This window comes from Dermatophagoides farinae, chromosome 5, assembly GCF_024713945.1.
Source record: "Dermatophagoides farinae isolate YC_2012a chromosome 5, ASM2471394v1, whole genome shotgun sequence".
Lineage (NCBI taxonomy): Eukaryota > Metazoa > Arthropoda > Arachnida > Sarcoptiformes > Pyroglyphidae > Dermatophagoides > Dermatophagoides farinae.
The window spans coordinates 2063233-2080926 of record NC_134681.1 but is presented as its reverse complement, the minus strand read 5'-3'; the positions used below and the strand labels follow the sequence as shown (position 1 = coordinate 2080926).

Below are 17694 nucleotides of genomic sequence, written 5' to 3'. Positions count from 1 at the left end.
TGGCCAAAAATACATTGGAATTGTTCCCGTTCAATTGAATCGATAAATAAATTCTGACCAAAAGAAAAAAAAATTCTAGCTCATTTTTAATATAATTAATTCTTTCGTTTTCTCATTCATTCATTCAATCATTCACAGTTAATCAATAATTAATAATCAATAAAAATGATCAATAAAAATAAGACACGAAAAATATTCACAATATATACGTGTGTGTGTGTGTGTAACACTAAAGTAGATTCAAAAAAAATAGCAAAATTTTCAGGCATTTTTTTCCATCATCATCATTATATTGTTTTTAATGACTGAGAGAGAGAGTGAGAAAAAAACAAAACAACAGAAAAAAAAGAAAATTTTAAGCATAGGTGTGTGTGTGTAAAGTATTTTTAAATGGTTTTCGAGGTGAAAATATGAAATGTTAACAACAATCATAATAAAAAAAAAAAAAAAAAAAAAAAAAAAAAAAAAAATAGAGCGGTATTATATTTGGAATGGAATGGATAAATTGAAAGAAACAATGTACCATATATATTTATAATCTCTTGATTCAATTTGTACTATCACTTTTGTTTTTATGTAAAAATATAAAAAAAAATTATTCAATCCGATGATGATGATGATGGTAATGGTTCAAGAAAATCATTGGCAATAATACGATCAATATTGATATAAAGTTCATCTAATGAACCACCACCATTTAATGTATCAACAATCGATGTTTGATTTGTAATTTTACGTCCATTATGTTGACGACGCTGATGTTGTTGTTGATTTGTATTGTTCAATGTCAATGATTTACGACGCTGCTGTTTTATACCAGACGAAGATGTTGTTTGTTGTGAATTTATTGTTGCATTCGCTGAATGTGTACGATATTCAACAAATGAACGACGATGATTATTAGATGATGTTGATGATATTGATGATGATTCATTTTGACGTTCAAGATTTGATTGCTGTTGTTGTTGTTGACCATTTGTTGTTGTTGTTGTAAACATTGTACTTTGATTTGAACGTGATAAAACCGATGCAAAAAATGGATGTAAATCATGTATTGATTCAATCGATGACATTGTTAATAATGGTGTCATTGTTGTTGCATTTGATTTCGATACAACCGGTATTGAGTCCTGTGAAAATGAAATGAAATCAAAAAATTTAAATTGAAAAATTTCATTCCAAATTTCATTAATATTTACCGTTAAATAATTAAGAAGTTGATTAATAAAAACAACATGTGGTACAAATGTTGTTTCATTATTATTACATTGATTCAATGTAATTGTAGATGTAGCAGATGATATGGATGTATTTAGATTGGCTGGCAATGATTGTGGTGATTGTGTATCAAACATTGTTGTTGTTGTTGATGATGAATTTAATGACACTGTTTCCGATAATGATTTAGGAGCATTATTTTCCATCAATAATGATGGTTCTGATGATTGAAAATTTGTTGTTGTTGTATTTGATAAAATAGAATCTGTTTGTACATTATTCATACTACTACTAGCAGTAGTTGTATTTGTGGTAGCTAAATTCAATACAATTGGTTCGGAGAATGGTGAAATACCACCCAACCAATCGATTGGTTGTCGAATATTTGTGGAAATTGATGGAAATGAATCTGTATTTATGAATGCCCATTTATGTAGCTGAAATTGTGGCAAAATATCCGATGGTAATAGCAAAGCTAGATCCAATAATTTACAGGCATTTAAAAACAATTGTAATTGTGATGATGATATTTTTGGCTCTAATTTTGTTTGACGATTTTGTTGCTGATGATGTATAAAACTGGCTGATGATGATCGATGTATTGATGATTGATTGGCAAGAAGATCCGATATATCCAAATAAATGCCATATGGTGTTGAAATTGTAGCTGAATCTGAGCATTTTAAATCATTGGAATTATTTCTATGGACAAACAAACAAACAAACAATAAATTAATGTTTAAAGTTTTCGTTTCATTTTTCAACATTACATACTTTTGTTCATCACGAATAACTTTGAGTAAAGCTTGTTCAATGCTTAGAAATACTTGAAACTGAAAAAAAAGTGAGAAAGAAAAAGAAATTATGAAATGAAATTTTTTTAAAATAAAAATAAAGATGGCGTCTCATTCGCCACCATACGATGAAATGTGAACCAACCATTTCAGTATAAATAAATGGCCACAATGATGCTAAATAATGTGGTGACATACGCAATAGAATGACACGAAATGCCAACAATACTTGTGATTGTAATAATGATTGTGAATGCAATTGTGTTAATGATTGTGATTGTTGTTGCGATGTACGATGAATTTCAATCAATTTTTCCTGTATTTCAGCCATATAACGTTGATATTGATCTTTTTCTGAACAAAACAATATGAATGCCAAACGTTTAACCAGTTGTGCACGTGGTTCAGATTCCTGATCTTTTGTCGACGATGGTACAAATATTTTGAATGATACTGATGGACTTTGTGCTATTGACATACGTTGTAAAAATTCACGAAATGTATTTTTATCATGCGTCATCAGATGATCGATTATTGTACGCCATGATTGTAAACATTCTGGTGGCATTTGAAAAAATGATGAATCCAATAATAATTCCAATGAATCACGACGCCATGCTTTACGTGTATATTGATAACCAGAAAATGATGCCAACAATCGAGAACAGGCATCAAAACAAGGTAAATTATGTTGACTATGTGATTTAAGATATGGTATTACATATGACATCATATTCACGATTAATGGTATCATTTTTTCTTTTTCATCACTTGCATAAACAACATCTAAAACTGGTGCTGCAAATTCTGCCATTGCATATAATGCTTTTATACAGAAATAACTATAAAACAGATTCTGTGATGTATTCGCTAAATCTTGATGATTCGATCCACTAGTAGCTGTTGTTGATAGATAGGATAGATTAAAATTGAATAAACCAAACAATAAGCTATCAGTTTGTTGTTGTTGTTGCTGCTGCTGCTGCTGTTGTTGTTGTTCCAATAGATGATAATCATCATGAATAGGTGTTACGGTACGTTGACTTGTATTCGAATTCGAAGGGCTACGATCAGATGATTGAAATTGAACCGATGCAGATGAACGAAATAGTCCACGTTTGAATGAAATATTTTGTTCATTATGTGTATTGGATAATGCTTCCTCAGTGATTGGTGTAGCTGCTGCTGATGATGAACCATTCGAACGATGTGATGATGTTGGTGATGGTCGTCCAGTATGATGTTGTTGTTGTTGTTGTTGATGATGATGATGATGTCCAATCTGATAATCACTATTGACGGGCATTACTTCAAAATTACGACGAAATGACCAAAATCGTGATTGTAATAATCGACCACCAGCAACACTAATATTTGCATCGATTAATTTTTGTGTTACATCCTGTAATTCTTTTTGAGCACGACGATCTTCAACAAATGGAGATGTAATGACAAATTCATGCATAATTGCTAACAAATGAATATTGATTAATGGTTGAAAATTAATCTGTACTGAACTTGATGGTATTATTGGTTGACGTTGTCTGGAACGTGGCCAAAATGTTTCATATGGAACCGATGCTGTTAGGTTCAGCGCAAAACCATCCTTGATCAATGCAAGCATTGAACGACAAGCACGTAATAATAGCTCACCACGACATGTACGGATGTAAGCAAGAAAAAATTCCAATAATGAAACTTCAATCAAAAATATATTATCAAATGGATTCGATGTGAATGAATGTTGTGTAGATTCTACTTCAGTTGTAATTGATGATGCTGAACTTGTTGATGATGATAATGATGAATTTGTTGCTGCTGTAGTTGTAGTGGTCGCTGTTGACGATGATGCAGATGATGAAGAAGACATTGAAAGTGGTGATGAAGATGGTTTTAGTACGGCTCGTACAATTTGTATTAAATATTCAAGATTTAAAATTGGTTGCAATGATGAAATTAATTGTACTAATTTTTGTTGTGCAGCTGTTGCTGGTGTAATAACCATATCGATTGAATCGGCTAATAATGATGAATACGATGATTGATTACTATTGACAGAATTTGAACGATCACGTAGATCATGCCAAACACGTGCTATTGATTTCATTAATGATACACCATTCGAAACGGCAACAATATCCAATATGGTAATAATAGCTTGACGTAACATCATCGATGAACCGGTTATATACCAGCCAGTATAGATTGATGATGACCAACCTAAACTACAATTGGATTGTGAATAGCGACAATTTTTCCAATTTTTATGATTCGATGTATCTATTGAATGAAATTGCCGTACATATGGATGACAACAAGCTGATGGTTGATTTGTTGATAATGATAGATTGGCTGATTGAATATCGGCGGTGGCTTCATCACGAACAATCATTGTACACCATACTTGAAACAGTGCAGTGAGAACACGATTTAAAATCGTATAATCAAGTATTCGTTGTCTTGTTATAGCTAGATTATTTGGTAAAGTATCTAGTTGCGAAAAAACAATACCTAAATCAGCTGTACTAGATTGATCAGATTGATCATGATTTGTATGACTAGTTGTACCGCTTGAATTCGGTCCACCATTTCCAGCATTCGATCCTGACATTGGCATAATCATAATGTTATGTAAAATAGATGATATCGCTTGGATGGCACCAGTAGATCCATTACTTGTTATCGATGTAGCGCCACCATTTTGACTTAATGTCCATTGTTCATTGATGAACATATTATCAGCATCAAATCTATAACGATTTCTACGACTAGTAATAAGACCAAATGATCTTGCCCGATCCTCTTGACTATCATCAAACAGTTCATTCAATACCGGTGCTAATAGATCAAATTGATTACGATCCAATAGGCAATAAGAATAAATCATAGCAATTCCTTGTAATGTTTGTGCAAAATGTTTATGTATAAATGGTGGCATATTCAGCTGTGATGAAACAAAACATTTAGATCTTGCAAATTGTTCAATTTCTTTTGTTAATGAATCAATATTACGACATAATTGATTAACAGCCGTCAATACTAAACGTGGCATAAATCGGCCAGCATATTGTAATGATGATTCAATAAATGATAACCATTCCGTATGGATATGGCGACGAAAATTCTGCTGTAATGCATAATGTAATGAACTATTCAATAGTGTTTGTCCAAGTAATGGTAATTCTGGATCAAAATTCATTTCAATCATTTCTTTATCTGATTGTATACGTGGTACAATCGAAAGTTGATGATTTAATGATAATGTAGTGGCCGCAGTAGTAGTTGCTGTTGTTGATGTACTCAATGAATCCAATTGTAATGATGAAGATGAATTTTTTTGATTACCAACATTTATTGCAGCTTCAATCAATGCTGATTGTATTCTTGATTCTAATATCATTACCTGTTCAAGTAAATGTAATAATGATTTTTCAAATTCATCATGAAATCCATGCTGTTGTCGATCATCATCAACATGATAATCATTTTGATTATCATTATTCATCATCATTGTCGTTGTATTATCATCATCAACATAAAAATTATTCAAATCAAAATGATTATTATTATGATTTTCTGGATAATCATTATAATCCAATATCTCCTTGATGAATGCAATATCAGCTGGATTCAATTTTGTTTGTTGATTATATTTTGTTTCTGGAAATAGATATGAAGTTTCTTGTCGTTTTTGAAATTTTGTTCGATTTTTATCATCTGTTGATTTCAAATTTTTGCTATTATTGTCGGTAGCGGCACCAGTAGTTGTTGAATATTTTTGCTGATAATGCCAAACAGATGTTGCTAAACATTGCATTACATTACGTTGTACTTGACAACGGGTTAATAATTCTTTTAAATATTGTACAAATGATTTTGATTGACTAAAACATAATAATGATTCACTTGGTTGTCTTTTATGATGTTTATAATTTGATTGTTCATAATGGCGATTATGATTTCGTACTTCAATCATTTGGCTTAGATTACGAAATATTATACGTAATGATTGTGCAGCTAATAAACGTACACGTTGATTACCATAAATAGCTTCAAGATCAATACAATGATTTGAACGAATCTGTAAGAATAATTCATCCAAAAGGCCACCTTCTAAACCTGTTTCACGTGCTAATGGTGATTTTTTATTCAATTTATTCGCTGTCATTGTTGATGCCATATCAGCTGGACAACTTGGATAATAACTAAGAAGATATTGAAGACATATTTGTATGACCAATTCTAATAATGTTATATTCTCATCACCAGGTGATGATGATGATGATGATTCAAATATATGTTGTTTTGAACGTGATCTTGTACGATTTGCTGCTGCTGCTGCTGTGGTTGCAGTTGTTGCAGATGAAACAAAAGAATTTACATTGGCCACATTTGTTGGTTGTTGTACAAAATTTTGATTATTATTATGATTTGAATAAAAACCATCACCATTTATTGAATTACGATGACGTTGATATAATGTTCGTATCTGTGCTGATCTTGTTCCATCAAATATTGATGATGATGATGATTGGCTGTTGGTTGCTGTTGAAACATATGATGATGTGGATATAGCCGTGTTGTTGTTGTTGTTTATACCAGGCATATTTGGATCATTAAATAATCTATGTGTTGACATTGCAAATAAAACACGTGATGGCCATGTTTCAATCATTGATATTATTGTATCCAGGGCATATGTTGTACGTAATGAATCATAACGACGTTCATATAATAATAAATGTTGATGCATTTCAGCAAAACGTAGCTTTCCGTCCACCACTATTATTGTTGCTGTTGCTGTTATCATTTCTAAAACGATATTTTCGATCATCATTACCGCTTAAATTTGGTGTAGGAGTTGTCGATGATGTTGGTGAACTATGATCATCATCATCATCATCATCATCATATTAATTTTGGTTTGAAATGAAGCCATTCCAGGAAAATTTTTCACTGGTCTAGATTCATCCAATGAAACATTTTGATTTTGATCAAATTCAGTAGCGATACGATCAATTAGATCATTTACAATTTGTTGAATTTGTATGGAATCTGTACCATTATTATCATCATGGATTGATAATTTTTCAAATGGATTTATAATAATTTTCATTGAATCCAACATTGGTGATGATGTAGTATTCATCGTTATTATTGTTGGTGAACGTGATGATGATTGTGGTGGTGGTTGTTGTAGTGGTGGCGGTGGACGTCTACGTACATGATAAATAACATTACCATTAGTCGAGGTGATTGCATAAATTTTTGATTCTTCATTCACGGAATCCATTTGAATGTCTTGGGGTTGTTGTTGTTGTTTTTCCAATAAATTGTCATTATCAGTAGCGTGTAATAACATCGATGGAAAATGTTGACCATCATGGTGATTGGATCGTGTATAACGAAGAATTTTAACATTTTTAATCGATAATCTTGCCGTATTTGGATGTAAAAGAATAAATAATAATGGTTCCAATATGCGGCCAATATCTGAAGAATCATTATCATTATGATTCATAATATCAGATATCAGATGATTGTGATTTTGATTATGAAATTCCGATGTAACACCGAATCCGTTGGGCGATGTAAACATCAGGTTTTTTGTGCCAAATAAATTCGGCTGTTTTATACAACGTAAAAGCCAATCAGCTGATATTGAAAATTGATCACTTAGATTTCTACGCTGTGATAATGCATCCAACATGATGAATAATGGCCGATCAAAATGGCGTTTTAACGTTGAACATAATGCAACCGGTGATATTGGACATGTGATCCTCAGTAGACGATGTAAATCTTGATAATTGCCAACCATAGCACAATTCATTAATGATTGATATTGACTTGAATCCATACCGGTGGCTATTTCAATTTCAAGTTGTGCGATCAATTTTGAACTTGATGAATTTTCATTCACTGTTAATAAATCATTATAATCATTGTTAACAATCGTTGTTGTTGTGGTGGCGGCGATTGTATTGTGTAAAAGACCACCAACACCATCAGAATCACCATCTGATGTTGATCGAGCTGCCGATGCTAATGCATTAACAACTAATGCTAAACGTTCAGAAATAAAATTTATATCACGTATAATTGAAAACATTAAGGCAAATTTGGTACGTGCACGATGTACAATATCCATATTATTATTTGGCATATGATGACGTGATTGTTGTTCAAATGGTATTGGATGATGATGATTTTGTTGTTGTTGTGGATTAAAAAATCTTAAACTATCCATAGATAAATTATTATTATTCATCATCATTGTTGATCGATATGCTGATGATGATCCAACATTCGAACAGGCTATCAATAAACAACGAATTAGTAGTAACAAAATATAATATAAAAAAAACATACCTCTACCATTATCAGATTTACAGCAACCACCAACATTACTACCACTGCCAATCATTTCATCACAGATAACAACTTCACAGATAGATTCATCATGCGATATAGAATGTAATTGTTGTAATAGGGCACTTGTTGAATGATGTAATACGGAATCTTGTGCTGATAAATTAGACCAAAGACCACTAGCAACAATTCGAAACCATGTGGTTGATTCATAAACAAATTGTAACATTTTTGGATGAATTAATGGAAAAAAATTCAATCGTCTTGCCACAAATGTACGTGGAAATAGATCAATATTTGTCATATCAACATATGCTGGCCATTGAAATTCTCCATCATTTCCTATCGATAATGCTGTTGGATACATTGATGGCTGTGATACAATATAAGCACGTGTCATTGTCATTAAATCAAGAATTGTAGCCAATGATGTATATGAAACATGACGTAATTGGCAACATATTGATGGCTGTTGTATCATTGATTTTCGTTCTATTTGATTATTTCGACAATGATGACGATGATGCCAATGTGTACAGGAACCAATACCATTTGCTGATAATGCCATTAAATAGACAAACCAACGTGTATTATCGACATTTTGAAAAATGGAATCCGTTTTTTTGATTACTGATTCTTCTGTATGTTGTTTAGAATCAATAATAAATTGTTCCACATTCATTGAATTTTTTTGTTCACGTTTTTTAAATAAAAATGCTGGCGATGACAACAACGGTATCGTACCGATTTCTATTAATAATTCACAAAATAATTGATATAATGGTAATAATTGTGCATTTATGATAATCTCTGGATAATGTGATTGATGACGATTGATTACAAAACGATCGATAATTTGCTGTATATGTTGTTGATCATTTGGTATATTTCGTAACATTATACGACGATAATAATCAATAATTGTTTCGAAAGTTTTCCCATTATTCGTAGCGGATTTTTTCACCAGAATTTTTTCAACAAATGTTGCAAAAAATTTCAATATTCCATCCACGACTAATTCAATTTGAAAATCATCATTAAATTCACATTGATCAATATTATTATCATCAAAATCATTGACATCATCCGGTTGATGATCTTCCATTTGTTGTTGCTGCTGCTGCTGCTGCTGTGATTCTTCATCATCTTCAGTTTCTTCACGTACCAATTCTAATTGTTTGTTTAGTGGTTTACCAGATGATGATGATACCGACGGTGATGATCGTGTTTTCATATGTGAACGTTGTTGTTGTTGTTGTTGTCCATATGTTTGAAACCATACAGCAATATTTGGTTTTTGTTGTTGAATATTTGAATGTTCGTTATTAGTGGTAGCAAAATCTTTATTTTTCAATTGATTCAATTCACGACGATAACGTCGTGTGAATGTTTGCATAATTGCTGGTTTCAATTTCGAACACAATGCCAAACATAATTCAATCGATGCCCGAAGATCAATACGAGTGAATGATTTAACACTTTGACATATTAATCGCAGAACATGGTCAAGAAAATGTATTAAAAATGTATAATTTGCTGTGCCAACTTCAAGTGGTTCTAATGCTGAACAACGATTCATTGAAACTGAAATGGAATTCACGAATAATGAACTTGTACTATAATTTAATACATCAACACGTGTTGGCGGTGGTGGTTGTGATGATAGCGAAAACGTTGTATAAGCAGCAGAATCATCATTATCAATCGTATTGGCAGACGATGATTTTTGTCCATAATAATTTTCATCATCATTACTATGTGGATATGGTTGTGAATCACCCAACAAAAATCTAGCTAATGTACAGGATTCCAATATTGTTACAGATTCTGTACCAACTGGCTGTACTGGACTGGAAAATTTCAACATTTTTCCACAATGACGACAACCATTTGTTAATGAAATTAATAACTTTGTTTTCAATGTTGATTTCTTGATTCGACGTTGATGATGATTTCGATGTTGATGATGATGACCATTATTATTATCATCATCGAATTCTTCATCATCAACATCGGCATCATTATGAAAATTTTCAAATTCAGGTGAACGTATTCTTTGTGGTGATGCATATGGTGTTGATGATGATGATGATGATGATGATAATGTAAATGTGGATGATGAATTGGAACTGGTAGCAGTCGTTGTTGTCGAGCTAAATGAATAATTATTTCCCATACGTAATGATTGTACATTTTCCAATAACATTGTCGGCACTAAATTCCGTATCCATGATAATGATTGTGAAATTGTATCATCATCATCATCATCGTCGTTGTAACCATCATCATCTTCTTCATCACTTTCTTCATCTTCATCATCTTGATCAGAGGACTCATCATCATCATCTTCTTCTTCACTAGAATCATCAAGTGATCGTTTTGATTTTTTTCTTTTAACCATTGATGATGATCGTAGAATAATATGCATGATTTTTCGTAATGTAATCGATTCTTCTGTTGCTGTATTGAATGTCAATGCCAAATGATTCCAAATAAATTCTACACCGATATTTGTGAATAAAAGATGCATAACACGATCCAATTCACGTAGCAATTCTTGGCGCTGATATTTCGGTAATTGCTGATAATATGGATTCCAATAATAATGTTGATGTTGTAATATAAACATTGAATCATCGGCATCAGAATCAAATTCTTTATTATTATTGGTGAATGTATGATGACGAATATTGAATCTTGCACGATCATTTATTGTGGTTGGTGTTGTACATTGAATTTTAGCATCATTGATTATATTTTTCTTTATCAAATCTTTCTTCTTACGTGTAAAACGATTTACCAATAATTTTCCATTATTAATTGATGAAGAAGTAGACGTATCACCAGGACGTATTTTCAAACGTAATGGCCTTGTCATTAATGTTTTCATCACTTGTTTCACATTGTTACGATTCGATTCACCACTATTTCCACTATCATTGGTTTTATTTTGACCCAATGGGAATTGTAATTTGATGAATTTTTGTTTAACATTATAACGAAGATTTTGAAATAAATTACGTTTCGATACAGGCACATTATCATCATCATCTACGTCATCATCATCGTCATCATCATCATCTTCGTCATCGTCGTCGACATCGACATCAACATCGACATCATCTTCAGTATATAAATCTAAACCAGGTGAACTTGATGGATGATTATTATTTATCGATGATTCTTTACTATCATCACCATCATCATTATTATTATTATTATTGACGGTTAATCGATTCGATTCTGATTGTTGCTGCTGTTGTTGTTGATCTGATCGATCATTATCATCATCACCAATCGATCGATCAATTAATGATGTATCATCAACATCATATAATGTTTCAGAAATAATTTCATCCTCATCATCATCATTATCAATAACAATATCTGGTTTATCCAATTTATCCACATCATCATCATTAGCATTACAAGTTTTCTTTAAATTTTCCAATTTTCGATGTTGATCTTTTGATTTTGAATTTTTTTTCATTATTAATTTTTTCTTTTTACGTTTAGTAATTTTTTGTTTCTTTTTATCATCATTATTTGATATTCTAAATGATGCTGATGATAATGTTGTTGAATCATCATTGATATCGAATTCCGTTTGTTGTTGTTTATTTCGGTGTTCATTGTTTTCATTTTGATCTTTACCACCACCAATGTGTTGACTAGTGTTTGCATTTTCATCATTATCATCATCAAAACCGATTGCTTCTTCTCTTTCTTCTTCTTCTTCTTCATTATTATTAAACGTATTCAGTGGTGGTGGTGGTGGTGGTACTTCGGTTGCAAGTAATTCAAATTCATGATATAAACCACTAAATGGAAGAGAAAAACAAAAAAATTTTAAAATTTGAAATTCATCTCAAATGAAAAAAAAACAAACCGTAAAATATCGATACATAATTTATCTAGAATCGGTCCGGCAATATCACGTTGATCCATTATACAGATTAATAAACGATAAGGCCAAAATGTTGACATTGAAGAATAACTACCACCGATTGTCATTGATGAAACAGGTCTTGATGGATTACCATGTAATGAATTATTACGATAAAGATGATGATGTCTTGGATTCATGTGCAGCGATAATGTTGATGATGATGGTGATGATGATGACGATGCTGCCGACTGATGTGTTCCATAACCACCAATACCACCGCCAACGCTACCACCATCCATTGCAGGTAAATAAGGCATTGTAAATGTTATAAATGAATTTGTTAATGCTGATGGTGGTAAAAATGATGTTATCGCTGTCAATGGATTCGTTATACAACGTTTAAATGCTTCATTAACCAAATCTTTTGAATATGTATCATAATAGATTAATTTTTTACGTCTTGCTTTTGCCTCCGAAGTACTTTCACGTGTCGTTGCTGATGATGAACTATTATGATCATTTGATGTAGTGGTTGATCCAAGTAATGATGATCCAAAATTACCGATATTATTGCTATTTGTAGATGATGATTGATTTTTGTTATGGCCACTATTATTATTGTTTGAATTAATATTCGAACCACCACTACTACCACCAGCCATACTAGCACCAGAATCACCACCAAAAAACCAAGCTGAAAGACGACGATTTAATGAAAAATCACGACGTAATAATACGGTCAATGCCGCTGTTATGATAACAATCATTTCGGAACGTTTAAAAAATTTTCTTGACATTACTTGTTGTTGTGGTGGTTTTAATGGTGGTGGTGGTGCAGGTAATGTTGCTGTTGGTTGCGGTGTTGTTGATTTATTGGGCGATATAGCTGTATTGTTGGCATTATTATTCTGTTGTTGTTGTTGTTGTTGCTGTGAAAGCATTGTCTGTTCAACTTGATTCATCAGATTTAAATGTATTGGAAATATTGAAATTAATAAATCTAATATTGCACGTTGTACAAGTATATGTTGATCTAATAATGCTGAACAAATGGCCTGCACTAATGTATGCATACACAAGCCAAGAACATGTGCTTGTTCTTTTATTGAACGTTTTTTATTGAAATGCATCAATACAAATGTTATTGCTGATAATCGAATGGATGAATTCTGTAATATACAACGCCATAATGCACCATAAAAATAGGCAATACCAACACCATCAGCAACTTTCATTAATAGGCCATCAGTACGTTGAAATGAATCAGATACTTCTTCATAACAAGGTAATATACTAATTAGAAAACCATCCAATGCTAATTGAAGACGTTCACCAAGTGGTAATAGATGACGATCATAAAGATCCAATACCGATGGTCGTACATTGATTGCAGCATATCCTAATAATGGAAATAGACCATTTGAATAAATGGTCAAATCAGCTAATAATTGTTCAGATCCAAGAATGTTGAATATTAGATCATATGTTTCCAATGCTTTTAGATGAACACCACTTGGTAATAATGGATGCATACATTGTGCTAAACGTTGTCCAACAATAAAACGACGTGGTATTTTACCAAATTTACTATTATTATTTAGTACCTATGAATGGAGAAATAATAATAATTAAACATTTTCTCTCAATAAATAAATTGCTCTTCTTACCCTGTTTAATTTGCCCAAAGCATTGACAAGATCAGCCCATTCGGATGTATATTCAAAACTTTTCAATGCTTTATCAATAGCCAATGCATATTGACGATATTTATTCTCTTGTTGCATTAATTCTTGATCATTATGATCATAGAATGCTAAACTTGTTGTTGTTGTTGTTGTTGTCGTTGTGCCACAATTTTGGCCAATAATATTTAAATTATTTGTACTTGGTGTTGGTGTTATCATTGTTGCTGGTATTGATTGATTAATATTGCCAATTCCACCGGTATTTCTATTACTACTATTATTATTATTACTACTAGTATTATTATTCCCACCACCAGTCATTGTATTCAGAGAATTTTTTTTCTCACTTTTTTATTTTCATTGATTGAAATTCATTATATACAATCAATAAATTGATAATGACATTGATTGATTCATTTTGGAATGATGATGATGATGATGATTATATCACTATATATATATTTATAGTATATATATTGGGATTGGGATGATGAAAAACAAATCACAAATGTCGGTTGTTTTTTATTTTTCAATAATAAAATTTAAAAAAAATGGCTAAAAATGGAAATAAAAAGAAAAAACAAAAAAACAAAATTATTATTCAGTTGATATCATTATTGTCATGTCAATTGTTGTTATGATGAATGAAGAAAAAAAAAATTTAATTATCAATCATCATCAGCAACAATGAAATAGAAATCAATCAATCAATCAATTAAATTCAAATATGTGTGTCTGTGTTGTGAAGAATGAAAATTGAAATTGAGAAAAAAAAAACAGGAAAACCACAAACAAAAGACAGCAGATGTTCAAGGCTAAATGAATTTTTTTGTTTGAATGAAAAAATTTCTGATGTTACACACACACACGTCAAACACACACACACACACACACACAGTGCAATTTGGTTTATCATTGAGAAATGATGATAATTTAGTGTGTTTTAAAAATTCAAAAATTTTGAAATATGAAAATTTCAATCATGATGATGATGATGATGAAGTTATTTTTTCGGATACAAAAAAAAACAAAAACAAATCAATGCCAATTGGATGAGTGAAATGATGAAAAATAAATGTTCCAATCAATCAAAATCAAAATCAAAATCAAAATCAATCGATCGATCGCAACAGCAACACTTAAGGTACGATTAACAATTGTTTGGATTGTGAACCATTTTTTTTTTGATTAGTAATCAAATCAATCAATCAATGGTGATGACAATGAAAATTAAAAATAAAAACAGTACAGTACAGTACTAATGAATGGATTAAAACCGCAAACAGATAGAGAGATAAAATATCAATCTATCTCTATAAGTAACCGAGAAAAAAAAATCAATAATCAATAATCACTGCTCTTTGAGCCGAAAGAATTTTTTTTTTAATTATTGTCGCTGTTGCTGTTGCTATTGAATGTTCAACCAGAAAAAAAACATCAATCGGCAACAATTTTGTAAACATAAAGAAGGAGAAAAAAAAATTCTTCAAATTTAATAATTGCAACATCTCTCTCTCTCTCTCTCTCTCTCTCTCTCTCTCTATTTGACTCATGTGCGTATGTTAATGATTACAAGCAAAACAAAAACAAAAACAAAACAAAAAACTTGCATTTCACTATTTTTTTTTTGTTGCTGTTGTCGTGTTATATAAACAAAAAAAAAAATGAATCTATTGGAAACAGATTACAACCACTTGGATTAATAATAATAATTTGTGTAAATATTTCATCGAAAACAACAACAACAACAACAAAAATGATAAAAAAAAATGCTTGATTGTTGTCGTCGTCGTCGTCGTTGATAATAATAATAATAATGATCTGAATCACCAGCACACCAAACAAATGACAAAATTAGAAAAAATAAAAATTGAGAACGCTCATATACACGGTAAACAATCCGTTTTTCTTTTTTTTTTATTTGTTTTTTTTCTTGCCATAATCGAAAGAGAAACGCCCAAAATGACAAGCAGATAGTGGAACAGAAAAAAAATGTCCAAAAAATGTCCGGAAATTGTGTGAGCCAGTGTGTGTGTGCATGGTCAATAATTATATCTGAAAAATTCAAACTAAGAAAATTGTCTTCTTTTTTTATGCCACCGAAATATAATAGAAAGGGGTGAGAGAGCGAGAGCGAAAGAAACGATTGGATCCAATCTAAATGTCTGTGTGTTTGAATGAAACATTGCTGTTGTCATTGACGGTGAAATGGTCCAATGATCATCATGATATATAAATCACACCGACATCGTCATCATAGTGATGATGATGAATAGTTAATAAATTGAAAAACATGAAAAAAAAGACAATAGAATCAAATTCGAATCAAAACGACCAGCAGCAGCAGCAGCAAAAGTCATAAAGTTTTTTTCTTTCTTTTTGGTCCGATAATAACAATAATGAAAAATGTCAGTCAAGCAAAACAAATGTTGTTTTTTTTGCTTTTCTTTTCGAATCATTTCCAACAACAACAACAACAACAATGGAACAAAAAATAACCAGACATACATATAGATCAAATGAGATAAAATCAGATTCTGGCTCATGTGTGTGTGTGCGTGTAAGTTTTGGGCGACCGAAAATTGAAAAAAGAATGAAAAACAAAAAAATTTTTAATCAAGAAAATTACATGGAATATATAATGGATCATTCATAAGAAAACGAACAATACTTACCAGAATCATGTAGAATCAAAATTTGTACAAGAAAAAAAATTCGAGTAAAAAAAAGTAGAAGAATTTAGTAGACACACATAAACACACAAAGAGAGAATTTTATATTTTCTTTTTTTTGTTTTGTTTTGTTGGCAAAAATGGTAAAATTGAAAAAGAATTTTCTTGCTGTTTTTTTTGTTGTTGATCGGATTTAATGACGATGAAATAATATATAAATGTGTTGTTGAAATGTTGACGATGACGATTCTTCAATAACAACGGGACAAATTAACACTCAAAAACATAAACATAAACACATACACGCACACCTACATAGAATGTAATTATTTAAAGACGGATGAAAGAATAAAAGAATCAAAATCAAAAAATGATAATTGTTTTCATCAGAATCAAGCAGCAGTAAGATTTTTCAGAAAAAAAAGTGAAAATGGAATTGATAAAAACATTTACTTTTTGGAAATTCTTTTCGATTCATTGTTTTTCACGTTCTCTGTGTTGAATTTCAGAATTTCTTTCTTTCGCATTCAATAAAGATCAGATGGCCAACATCATACGATCATGATGATGATGATGATATCATCAGACACACACACATGTAATGTATTGAGAGAGTAGACCAAATAAACAATTTTCTTTTTTTTCTTTTCTTTTCTTTTCTTAACAACAAATCATTTTTTTTTCTTCTTCTTTTTCTTTTGCTGCTGATCAAAATTATGAATTTTTTCCCCAAATGCGTACAAACTGTATTTGTATTGTTTGTGTGTGTGTGTGTATGTGTGAAGGAGAGAATTGCATTGCAATTCCAACAACAGCAACAGCAGCAAACAAGAATGATACGTAGGAAAAAAAAAATTTTTTTTTTTTTAATCAAACAAAATGGTACCACTACTACTACTACTACTACTAATACTACTACCAAAATAAAATTGAAAAAAAAAATGAAAATTATGAAATGATGATGATGATGATGAAATGAAATGAAACGCCGACATAAACAACTTTGTCTGTGTGTGTGTGTGTGTGTGGCAGTAGTAGCAGCGATTATTAGAGATTCTGTTCAA

At 31.2% G+C, this 17694-nt stretch overlaps 1 protein-coding gene across 1 annotated transcript; it reads right to left on the bottom strand.

The window, feature by feature from the left end:
- Positions 1–51: 51 nt before the first annotated feature.
- LOC124499690 (uncharacterized) lies at positions 52–17271 on the bottom strand. The gene is given in 10 exon segments (XM_075731065.1): positions 52–1130; positions 1200–1920; positions 1993–2051; positions 2158–6783; positions 6785–6931; positions 6934–8303; positions 8415–12205; positions 12274–13877; positions 13941–14513; positions 16634–17271. Coding segments are annotated over 9 exon segments (13188 nt in total). The 5' UTR covers positions 14280–14513; positions 16634–17271; the 3' UTR covers positions 52–599.
- Between the last annotated feature and the right edge of the window lie 423 nt (positions 17272–17694).